At 33.4% G+C, this 12938-nt stretch overlaps 1 protein-coding gene across 1 annotated transcript; it reads left to right on the forward strand.

Moving 5' to 3' along the window:
• The first annotated feature begins 201 nt into the window (after positions 1-201).
• Positions 202-10542, forward strand: RH36 (RNA helicase 36). The gene is made up of 8 exons (XM_028073775.2): positions 202-521; positions 612-1104; positions 1543-1865; positions 7953-8156; positions 8243-8324; positions 9338-9436; positions 9609-9776; positions 9875-10542. The coding sequence occupies exons 1-8, from the start codon at positions 373-375 to the stop codon at positions 10055-10057; spliced, it is 1701 nt and encodes a 566-aa protein (XP_027929576.1). The 5' UTR covers positions 202-372; the 3' UTR covers positions 10058-10542.
• The last annotated feature ends 2396 nt before the right edge of the window (positions 10543-12938 follow it).

Raw genomic sequence — 12938 nt, forward strand, 5'->3', positions numbered from 1 at the left:
TTAATAGGTCATTTCTAAACCCAATAAAATTGGATTCCCTAATTTTATCATAAAAAGTTTATTCTCCTTGAAAAATATATTTTGATGATTGAACACTGATAATTAATGAGATTTTTTTAGTATTAAAAAATTACAGTAATGAAGTGATTTTATTTTCAAAAATATATGTAAACATTGAAATTATTCTCGTGTAAGATCCCGAAGTGCTTTTCTACACTCAGAATGGAAAAAAACTTGCGTGTGAAGTGAAATTCATACTCTTGAAATCAAATACAATTTGTTAAGTTTTCAAATTGTATTGGATTCTATTTCGCCTACTTTTAACAAAACCCAACTTTCCATCACAAATTAGGGTTTTGGGTTTTAGACAGAATGAAACGTTCCCGCAGAGGCAATGGCGACGGCGATGGCGGCGGCGACGCCGTGGGAGGTGGGAAAAATAAAACAAGTGAGCAAGCAGAAGCTCACCACTCGCATGGTCACACGCTCCCAGCTTCTCAAACTCAAGAATCTCATCAACGGTAGGTAACATTACAACTCACTCTTCAATTCACATACAACTCTAAATTCAATTTTTCATCCCTAATTAACTAACTCTACATGAACCCTAGCACCGCCGCGGACGGCCGCGAAGACCTCGACGAAGCCGCGATAGACGGCAAGACGTTCGATGACCTCGGCCTGGCGGACTGGGTGGTTAAGACGTGCCGGGAGCTCGGAATGCGGATGCCACGGCGCGTGCAGCAGCGTTGCATACCGCCTGTGCTAGAGGGTCGGCACGTGCTTGGCATCGACGAGACTGGGAGCGGGAAAACGGCGGCCTTCGCTCTTCCGATCTTGCATCGACTCGCTGAGCACCCCTTCGGCGTTTTCGCACTCGTAGTGACGCCCACGCGCGAACTCGCGTTCCAGCTCGCGGAGCAGTTCCGCGCTCTGGGCTCAGCCGTGCACCTCCGCATCACGGTTGTGGTAGGCGGCATGGATGCGCTCAAGCAGGCGAAGGATTTGGTTGCGAGGCCGCACCTCGTCATCGCTACACCTGGGAGAATCCACGTCTTGCTCCGTGATAACCCTGATATTTCTGCTGTTTTCTCCAGAACCAAGGTAGTGAGCTTGTAATTCGATTTAGAGCCGCGTTTAGATAAGCAGTTTGGTGTTGGTCTGGTTTTCAATGTGTAGGTCCAAAAGTAGCTTTAAAACCAAAACTTGAAACAAAATTAATCTCGTTTGGCCACATTTAAACTAAGTTTTACTATCTGCACTTTTGCTTTAGGATTGCAAATTGAGCGTTCGAATATATGAACCGTTTAATGAAACATTTGTTTCTACTCTTTCTTTTAATCGAAACATGCACAACTTTGTGTTAGAACTCATTAAAGGGATTTAGGGTTCATACACCCTGATTATTCCTCTCGTTTTCTCCTGAAACAAGGTAATGAGTAACCTGATTTAAAGCAGGTTTGGTAAGCATTTTAAGTATACTCTTTTACCTATGATTTGTTCATTATTCTATGAATTAATATTTGGCTTATGATTCTGCAGTTTCTTGTCTTGGATGAAGCAGATCGAGTGCTGGATGCTTGTTTTCAGGAGGAATTGAAATTTATCTTTCAGTGCTTACCTGAAACTCGACAAAATCTGTTCTTTTCTGCGACCACTACTAGTACTCTGCAAAAGTTGCGAGAACGTTACCAAGATAAGATGTATGTCTACGAGGCATATGAAGGTTTTAAAACAGTTGAATCACTTAAGCAACAGGTGATATTCATCCCTAAAAAGGTGAAAGATGTATATTTGATGCATATCTTGTCAAAAATGGAGGATATGGGAATTCGGTCTGCCATCGTGTTTATCTCAACATGCAGGTATATTTCTACATTGTATGTTTGGATTCTTTGTTACCAATTTTGTTTTCTATATTATGGTTTGTTATTCATTTTTCTGCTAGGTCCACATCTATATTTTTTTGTGGTTCTATAGGAAAATGTGGCCTGTTTCAGCTTAATATATCAAACAATCACGCCTGCTAATTTATTTGATTGATGCTCTTGTTTTCATTAGCTGGTTCCTGTCTTGACTGTTAATATCTAAATATCCAATATCAGAATTTTACCTTTGACCGCTTTTCTTCAATAAATTATTAGGCTGTTATTTTTTGTTTAACTTCCCTGTCCCCACCTGCAATGAAGTAAAAATTGTAAACATTCTCATTCTAATTTTATTATGACAAAATTTGACTGTATTAGTTATTGCATTTCTTTTACTTTTGTGGACAGTTTATGATGGACACAATTGAAGCTTATTGTTGTGAACCGTTCTCTAATTGAATCTGTTTGTGGTCTGGTGATATAGTTCTGTGCAATGGCCTTTGTGTATGACATTCAGTAAATAGTTAAAATTTGTGAAGTTACAAAGAAAAAAAAAGTTGTTGCAGTTTGACAATGAAAATTTGGAATTATATTTATTTGGCAAATGGTAGGACTTGAAATTGGTTTTGGTGTCTCTACTTAGAAAATAGATATTGGACAAACTCAGGATTTCTACTTTCTCTAGTATGCATTCCATACAGCTGAAAATGGAGGCAATTATTTTAACGTTATTGATTTTTCAATAAAGGTTTTATAGTTGATGGGTGAACCAGAGTTTTATTGTATGTATATCTTCGATGCTTTTGTTCTTACTGTTTATTCTATATATATAAAGTGTAAACCAATGATAGTGAAATAATGGATACAATTAGTATTTGGTTCTATTTTTATGTACTGATATATTGTTTATCTTTTCTGAATAAGTTGCGATTTATTAAATATTAGATATGCATTTACTTGTATAAAAAAATTGTTGTAACTGCATATTATAAAAGAAGATACACATAGCAGATCTGGTTAAGTGTTCCACATCATGCTTAATTACCCTTTGGGGTGTAGAATTATGATAAATACTTAAGGAGTCGAGGAATCTACGCACAAAAGCTAGCTATTAAGGGGAGAACCAAATACTTGAATACTCTACCGATCATCCCATACTTCTTTATGAGAATGAGACTTAGGAACGCAATGATACCCGAGTTCCTATTGTAGCACATAAGTAGCTTTCACTCTTTTACACTTTACTAGGTACTGTTCACAACTCTGATCCCAATTGATAGAACTATTGACAAAGATAGAATGAAGATAATTCTTTATTGTTTAACAGGGAATGTCTTCCTGTGAGAATAGCAAGTTGTATATATTTCGGGAGGTCTGGTCCACTCATTACAACTTTCTAATTCTCAGGAGTTCCCCAACAGTATCCTATTAAACCCCTTTTATAGTAACATATTTATGGTTTATAGCAGAAAATTTCTCTTAAATGGGCCCATTAAGCTGTAGTCCAATTACTTCCTCCTAAAACAGCCTGCTTAATCACAATATTTCTATCAATACTCCCCCCCTCCCAACGCTTTAGCCTTGTCCTCAAGGGGAAATGAGGAAAATTGTTATGGATGGCTGCAAATTGTTCCCGGATAATCACAAGTAGGAAGATGCTCGCAGTGAACAAGGACTTCTTCTGCTCCTTTGTCTCCATACCTTACAGCTAACACATTTGCTGGTTGGGACTGTAACACCTATTCCAGTGTTATTAGTACTGATGGTAGAGGTTGTTGCACTGATGTTGCTGCTAATATTTTCTTCAATAGGCATACATGAAAGGCATGATGGATGTGCACCTGCACTAGTAACCTAGCCTGTATGCAATTCAACCAATTATTTGGAGGATATTGTTGAAACATGGACATAACGTCTCATTCCTTTCACTAGCTAAAGATTTCAGGAGGTATGGTTGAACCTTAAGATAAAGCCAATCGTGAACACTAAATTCTATTCCTCCACTTCTCTTTTTCTTGATTGTATAATACTTCATCCTCTTTTAAGCTTGGGATTTTTTTTCCCAGTTATTGAAGTATATTATCTCTTTCATTTTGAAGTTGAATAATATCTTCTATGTTAGAGGGAATATATCTCCTTTGAATAATACTAGAGGGTTGCAACTGTATAGAATTTGCAAAGGAGACATTTTCAGTGAACTATGGAATGAGGTATTATAACTTGTCCAGGATAGCCAGTTAGGCTGGTGTCAGATTCTCCCTTGAAAAACATTGTAAATATGTTTATAAGCACCAATTGACCACTCAAGTTTTGCCATCATTTTTGTGGATTTTAATAATCTATTGACTTGTTCAGTTTGACCGTCAGCTTGGACGTGGTATGTAGTACAATACTTTAGTTTTGTGCTTGCCTATCTAAATAATTCAGCTCATCAGTGACTAAGGAAGATTTGGTCTCTATCAGTGACAATAGTTATTGGAAATCAATGTAGTTTGACAACTCCTTTGATAAATATGAGAGCGACATCCTTGGCTGAAAAAGGATGTTGCGAGGAAAAGAAAAGTGCATACATAGATAATGTATGTATCTCCACCAATGTTATCGGTACCCGATAACAGAAACTATTGGAAACTCAATCCTTTATAAACATTGCGGTCAAAAGAAATATAATACCACCTATGAAGCCCGGATACGGACACGACACAGACACATACACGAAGATATGGTTATTTTGAAGAAGCATAGGATACAAGACACAACATGTATATATATATATTAGTTTCAAATTTTCAACTAACACATTGTCAACTAACACAAATGAATATAATCTATCTATCTAATATCCAAAAAAGTAAAAAGTAGTGATCATATAAGATTTTTTTCTTATTTTTATAATCATAATAGATACTTATGTGATAAGTTTACAAGTTTATGGGTTTTTTAGAAAACCATTATATTTGTGGTTATTAACATTGTGTTGGAGTCATGTCAAAATCATGTCAAAGACAAAAAAATGTCTTTCAAATTGGACACTTTACTGACACGTGTGTCATACGAGTATGTACGCGTGTTAGTGTCCGATATGTGTCAGACATAGGACACGCCATTGATATGGCGTGTTCGGGCTTCATAGAATACCACCACATATAATTTTAATGCAAAATTAATGATATTATGTCTAAAAATTCAAATAATAATAACATCATATCAAAACACCATAAATTTGATGTTCAAAACTTAAAATTTCAACAAATCATAAAATAAATGTCTAGAAATTCAATGCAAAAGTAATTCAATGTTTAGAAAATAATACCACCACATATACTTTTAATGCAAATGTAACGATATTAAATTTGTGGTGTTTTAATACGATGTTATTATTATTTGAATTTCTAGACATATTATCATTACTTTTGCATTAAAATTATATGGGGTGATATTATATTTCTTTTTTGACCACAATGTTTTTTTCACCATAACCCTTTATGGTTTCTATTATAACTTTGTACATGATTTGTGTTATCCGATATAGATAACACAAATTCTGGTTGAATTTTTGGGTAGGACTAATTTGTTATGGTGGAATAAAAAGCCCTTGGGCAATGCATATCCAAGATGGATTATTGGATCCTTATCAGATTTCAATTCTTGTAATCCCTCCCATTCTTCACATAGAACTTGTGAAATGGCAGCATAATTCATTTTCCTTGATAGAACATCTTCTACCTTGGTACTGCTACCTGGATTATTTTGAATTTCAAGGTGAAAGCCCAAAAGTATGGAGGTCCGTTTGAATTTGGTCTGTGGTAACTACCTGCCGGTTAGTAAGAGATTTTCACACTTCTTTGATCAGGGAAAATGATAAGATGCCCATTAAGTAGTGCCTCCATTTCTTGATTGCAACTATGAGTTCCATGAGTTCCCACTCAAACTCACTTAGCTTGTGCTCTTTTTAAAGTGGTAGTGGTTCACCTTTGAAGAAAAAAACTCCCAAACCTTGGTTTGTGAAGTATCAATTCCTCTACGAATATTTGTGAAATTGGGAACAACTGTGGGTAAACTTATCATGGCAGCCTTTAAGGATTCAAAGGCATCCTGAGCTGTGGCAGACCAATTTGGAGATTCCTTCTTCAAGAGATCAGTCAAAGGTCTGGTTAATTTCCCTAATCTTTAACAAATGTCTGATAACATCTGGTTAATTCCATGGAGTCCTTTTATGTATCTGCTTCTACCCTTGGAGCTGAAACAACATGCCCCAAATAAAACATTGGTTTTACCCAAGGATTCTGCGGTTACCTGCATGCTGTATAAACGAAGCCCAGTACAGCCCAGCACATTAAGTTTTCAGTTTATTATTATTAGGGTTACGTTCATATCCTCCCAATGTTATTGTTAGGGTTACATTCATGTCCTCCCAGTGAAAGTTCAACAACGATAATGACACTGCTTATTTCACTCTTATTTTCATCCAACTTTCGTTTTCCACTGCTCCCACCATCTCCATATCTCAAAGGTGATGTGGTAATACAACAAATGAATTTCCATGCTTTGGAATGGTACAAGACTGCACATAGAATGAATTGTCCTATGTTTCCAGTGGTCCTACTGTCCAGGTCTTTCTATATTTAAAGCTAACAATTTTGTATGGTTTTGTACCCTTAAATCTCTAAGTAGAAGTATTGTTTGAAGAATTTATGAAAAATATTTTTAATTATATTTTTGCAGGTGTGAGTAAGCCCTTATAACCCATGGTGTTTGTGGGGCGGTGCGATCTGTTAAAGTTTAAGACCGTTTGAGATGTGGGCTATATTATTTAATGCTGGGGTGGGTTTACATGGATAGGCTCAATCATATACCTAGCTCTAGTTGTGCTTCATCATGTTTGGGTTGCTCCATTTTTTTCGAGTTTTGTTTGAAAGTGATGTGTTCAATTTCTGATTAAGAAAGCTCTAAAACTCTGCCACAAATGACAGCCACAGTTCTCTAATTTACTGCTCTGAATACCATTTGATAAGTTCTCAAGCACTAGAGGAACCCACCCACTCTCAAAGGCTAGCTTTTAGGGGCTAGAGAACCAAGCACATAATAAATCCATTTGAACATCCCACACTACTTGATGTGGGACTTAGATATCCCATAATACTCAAGTTACTATTACATTGCATGGAGGTCAAGGATGGAAATTGATGATTGCAGAAATTTTTGTTTGGCTATAAAGAAGCCTTAGAGCTGTCCTGTTATAACTGGTATTCATGAAAAGTGACCCCTATAATTTGTATATATAATTGTTTGCTTTGCTTTCATTTTTGGTGTGTAACTTTTCACACCAACTGATGTTTAGCATGGTTTTTGTTGACAATTCGAGCTGTTTTTCTTCTACCTAGATATGCTAAATTTAGGCCTTTATGTGTGCAAAATATAATTATTAGACATTTGTTGCTATCCTCTTTTTCCACCTAGAATAGCATATATAGACATATCTTTAGTTGAATAACGAGGCATACCTGATTCACATGCATTTCATTATTTCATTTATTTGGAACTGTTAAATGTGACCAAATCTTTGTAGTATTCTGGTGTTTGCAATGTGAATGAACAATGGTTCTGCCATCATCGATTTGACAGGACTCTGAAGATACGAGTTCATCGACTCTGTTGGATATTTTTGTTTTCTTTATAGAAAGGTTATTTTGTTTCTGAATTCGGATTTCCCAAGTTAAAAATTGGCAGCAATTGTGTTCACCTTTTATTCATGTTGAAATATGATATTAGATAATGAAGGAGGTAAATAGGTTCTTCAATTTATATTGTGTATCCTGATGTGATGTCATAAAACAATTCTCACGCACTTATGCCTTTCATACTTAAAGTTAGATTGCGTACTGAAATTCTAACCCTAATCAAAGGGTCAATTAACTTGCTGTATTTGGCTAAAGAAAATCCCTTTGAATAAGATCCTAAATGATAGAATCTCTAAAAGTTAAGTAGCACAATGATATGTAAAATAACAAAAGTATCCTACCCTACTATTGTCATTCTCTTTTAAATATTTTATAGATGTTCCTAAATGTTTCCAAATTTCAGAGACTGTCATCGTTTAAGTTTAATGCTGGAAGTGCTTGATCAAGAAGCAGCAGCTCTTTATTCATTCAAATCACAAACTCAGAGGCTTGAAGCTCTTCATCAATTTAAATCAGGAAAGGTTTCTGTACTGCTAGCAACTGATGTTGCCAGTCGTGGATTGGATATTCCTACAGTTGACCTTGTTATCAACTATGATGTTCCAAGGTTACCTTTTCTTATGCCAATTTCTTTACCTTCTTCATAGACATTTGAAGCATTTCAATTAGCATATTGCAACTATTCATCTCCAGGTTTCCACGGGATTATATTCATCGTGTTGGTCGAACGGCAAGAGCAGGTAGAGGGGGACTGGCTTTGAGCCTTGTTACCCAGGTTAGCTCATTTTATATTTAATATTAAAGCTTGTAATTTCTTTGTTATTTGAATCAAAGTTTACAAGTATTGAATTTGTACCTAAGAATTTTTGTTTGAAATAAAATTGTTAAATAAATTTGTGTGGGCTGTTGCTTATGCAACAGCATACTTGAGTGTTGATGTGGCGACTAAACTCATTTAATACTATACTCGACAGATATAACTTGTTACCTCTGGGTAACAACCTAGGATTAGCATGTCATTCATTTTGAGTGAGCCATGGAAATGGGCATCATGACACAAACCTCCTCATTTGTCGAAGCTTGAAATCAACAATGTTACTATAGACAGTTATATAATTCAACAGTTAAATTGATAAAGTTTTGCATCTCTGAAAGTTATTAACGGTGTTATTTCACTAAATTTGACACTTGTCAATTGATCCGTGTGATTAAGAGTTGATATGCTAACAGTGACCATTACCATATCAGGGATATTATGAACCTAACCAACTAAACTATAATACTGCTGTAGTTGACGTGAATTGGTTACTGAGATTTATAGGGGGGCCATAGGTGCTTTTAAACTGCATGGATCCTGATGTAATGCCCTATTATGTTAGTATCTAAATCTGTACAAGCTGTATCCCAGACATACCGATGTATGTCTGAACTTTTAAACTTGATTGTGGGTGTTGTGCAAACCTTAGAAAAATGAGTTCATACTCTAGATAATTGCTGCTTGTGTTGTGGATGGCGGTGTCTAGGATATCTTGATGTATAGTCATTTTTGAAGTGTGATGACATGGTTTGTCTGGCCTCTGAATATAAATAATCCCATTCTATTGGGTGGAGTTATTACTCAAACAGATTCAGAAAATATTTGTTGATCTGTGGTTTTGCTGTGTTTTTACAGAGGAAGTGTCTAAGTTTTTTCAATTGTGACTCATGTTCATATAAATGAAATCATTTTAGGATTCTGATATTTTTATTGCAAAGGTTTCCTTATTGTTTGACATTTCACATTTTCAGAATGATGTTGAACTTATTCATGAAATAGAAGCGCTTATTGAGAAACAACTTGAAATGATTGAATACAAAGAAAGTGAGGCGCTTTCTCTCATGAAAAAGGTATGCTTTTGTTGGACAATTTTTTGTTCTAGCTATTGAATTATATATTTAATTTGTTTCCTTTTCTGTGTCTAAATAATTTCTTCCTTTTCAATTACGTGCTATGTAAAGTTTTTTTTTTTGTTCTAAATTTCTATTTGACTTGTTAATTCTGTGATGTGATGTATTGTAGGTTTTCAGTGCTAAGAATGTAGCAGAAATGAGAATGATAGATGATGGCTTTGAGGAGAAAGCTAAAGAGCGGAAAAACCAGAAACTGAAAATGCTTGCAGAGAAGGGACTATTGAAGAAAAATAAAAGGAGAAAAAAAAGTAAAGAATTTTCAGAGCAAGGGAAAGAGGTATAAAACACTGAATGTCTTTTTTTCTCTTCCTGTGATTAACTTTGCATAATTGGCCATTTTTCCAATTGACTTGTTTACTTTGATGTATTGTGTAGGTTTTCGGTGCTAAGAGTGTCGAGGAAATGAAGATGGGTGAGGATAGCATCGAGAGGGAAACAAAAACTAAAAGTGCTAAAAGAAAACGGTTTGTTAATGAAAAAAAAGTTAAATCAAAAGAAGTAAAGAATTTCACAGGGGGAGGAAAAAAACAGAAACAAAAAAGCAGAGGCATCAGCTGATATAGCAAACTCCAAAGAAAAGGGGTAAGAAGTAGCTTAGTATAAGAAAACGATGATTTCTAATTATGGAAGGAATACTTGAAGAGAAGGCTAAAAAAGAGATTAAAATCAAAACCCGAAAGGAAAGACGAATTACAGTGGACGCAGAGAATTTAAAACATAACAGTATTTTGGTAAATGGTTTGTTATTGTATTCGTGTCTTCCTGACTGTTGGTAGAGATGAGATTAAACACATTGCAATTAGCTAAATACTAGGCATTATTCTTCCTTTGATTGAGGTTGAAATCCTGATGCTGCCTCTTTATTTGTTTAATTGAGGTAGAAAAAGGACCAAACTACTGGATTTGAACCTGATGAACATTCATGGCCATTGAGGCAGGGTATCATCAATCAATTTTGTAGCCAATCAGATTTAGCTTCAGAAAATTGTATAGTTGGAACAAATTGTCATTCATTTTGTGAATTAAATTGTTTTTATTAACAAGTGTTGATCCTTTTGGAATTGGTTTTTTTGAGCAAGTTCTTAAGTTTAAGTCTTGTGAATGGAAACATTTTATTAAAGTTTATTAATATCATTTAATTGCAGATTTTGGGAGGATAAGGTGAAAACAATTAATATGATGGCTAATAGTGAAGTGTCCAAATAATGTATCCATTAGTTGGCTTGCAAAGTCATGATAATTAATATTTCGAATTTTACAAAAAATAGAGATTTTGGCGGGAGGAAAAAAATGGAAAATTTTAGGAAAATGGATTATTTCACAACTCTTATAAGAGTACATGTTGAATTGTATAACTGAGCAAACTCAGAAAATCAAAATCTTAGTTTTATAATTATAGTAGCCCAAGCCCTGCAATGTGAAAATCCTAACCAAATCCTTGCAACGTGGTAACCCTAATGCAACCTCTACTTAACTAACAACGCTTTCAAAATTCTATAATATGTGCACAAGGTTATAAAAGAAACAGTTGTAACAATTGCTTTTTATAACTTTAATTGACATCTCTTTGTTAATTTATGCATATATTTCAAGAAGTTTCTATCTAAAAGAATGGAAGAAAAAATATTAGGTATGTGTGTAAAATTTGGAATTAATTATTTTTTTGAGATTTTAGTTTAATTTAACTCTCAACTATAAAAATGTATAAATTTAATTTTTTTAACTAAATTTTATTAAACTTATTTGACGTTTCAAACACGTTTCACGATAATATTTGATTCATTTATACCTTTTGATACATTTATACTTCAATATTAGATGAAAAACGCACTTAAATTTAACAAATTTAGTTAAAAAGACTAAAGTTTTGAAGATATATTAATTCTAATTTTTACTTTAATTATATATTTTTTATCTTTTATTTTGTTATATAATGATTATAATTTAAAATGGTAGTTACAGAAATGGTACACATCTTCCATAAACATGCACCTATTATTGTGATATTGAAAAAGGGAGTAGATAATTACTGTAGTCAAATAAACATGCACACTTACTTGAAATATGAAAGATTCTCACAGAAATAAAAAATTCTTGTAATTTCTTCTCGTACGAAATACTGATTTTGAGAGAGAAGTTTGTTCCAAAAGAAGGAAAATAAAGCACTGACATTCTCATTTTCTTAATTAAATTTGTGTCTCCATTCTTTTGGTTCATTGGTATTCAATACAGATGAGTTATTAGTTATATAAAATATTAGAATATCACTTTCAATTACAAAAGCCTAAGTTCATGGTAATTTATTTAAAATTTTATATTTCTTCTATTTCTTCCTTAAATAGAAAGAGATTTTTTTCAATCTCTGTCTTCTAGGTTTAGTCTCGGTTGTGTGGTTCTAATTAACCAATTAATTTACGAGATTGACACAATCGCAAACTCATATATAGCTTCTGAATTTAGCAGCAAAAGGAAATATAATTCTAAAAGAAGAATAATTATGTTTGTTGTTTTTTATATAAAATGTTATGAGTGAATGTGACAAATAACCTCCAAATTTAATACGAAAATGTTATATAATGCATTTAGCGAAGGTTTCCCTTATGAGAAAGAATGACAGTAGCAAACATTTTAACTGTCATGGATTTATTGTAACTTGTCTTTTACGTATGCTTGCACCAACTCAATGCATCAAATCTCTTTCTCTTAAATTCTCATTAATTATGTGTCCTCATTAACACGAGTCTATATTATTTATTGAGTTTTTAGTATTATTATTTTTATTTAATTTTTAAAATATATTGATATTGATAATAAAATAAATATATTTTAAAATATTAAAATTAATGTTTATTAGTATATTTTGAAGAATTAGTAGAAAAAGAGTACCACAAACTCAGTAAAGAATTCAATTCCATTAACATATATTCACACGATTTTGCCATTTTTTAATCAAATTAGTGCCACTAACAGTTACATCTCTTTCAAGAACATGTGTATGCATTTAAGGTGCTAAGATGACTGTAGTAGAAGATTAGGCCTTTGTGCTTAAAGACACTACACTCTTCTTTTTTATAATTTCGAAAATGATAATTTTTTATTTTTTATAAAATTTAACTGTAACATATTTGTTTGTGTGATAGTGATTTCAATCACTTATTCAGGTAAAATATTAATAATTGTAATTGTAATTATCTTGATTGATAAGTTAATTTTTTTTTTGTTACCAATTTTATAATATACTAATAATAAATTAAAGGTTCTTGATTTTAAACAAATAAAAAGACTGAGTATATTGAAATTTTATAAGGATCACAATTAAAAAAAAATTCAAAATTATAAAAAGTTGAATTTAAATCAAGCCTTTTATATCTTATAGGAGAAAAATAGTAAAATTAAAAGACACTTTTAAAACCTTCAAAAGGTTGTAATAGGCAATGAC

Source organism: Vigna unguiculata, chromosome 5 (assembly GCF_037176805.1).
Source record: "Vigna unguiculata cultivar grain cowpea cultivar isolate G323 ecotype 2 chromosome 5, ASM3717680v1, whole genome shotgun sequence".
NCBI classification, from domain to species: domain Eukaryota; kingdom Viridiplantae; phylum Streptophyta; class Magnoliopsida; order Fabales; family Fabaceae; genus Vigna; species Vigna unguiculata.

Coding starts and splice junctions, on each gene's coding strand:
- RH36 (XM_028073775.2), top strand. CDS start 373: ATGAAACGTTCCCGCAGAGGCAATGGCGACGGCGATGGCGGCGGCGAC. Junction 1,105..1,542: donor CTGTTTTCTCCAGAACCAAG/GTAGTGAGCTTG, acceptor ATGATTCTGCAG/TTTCTTGTCTTGGATGAAGC. Junction 1,866..7,952: donor GTGTTTATCTCAACATGCAG/GTATATTTCTAC, acceptor TCCAAATTTCAG/AGACTGTCATCGTTTAAGTT.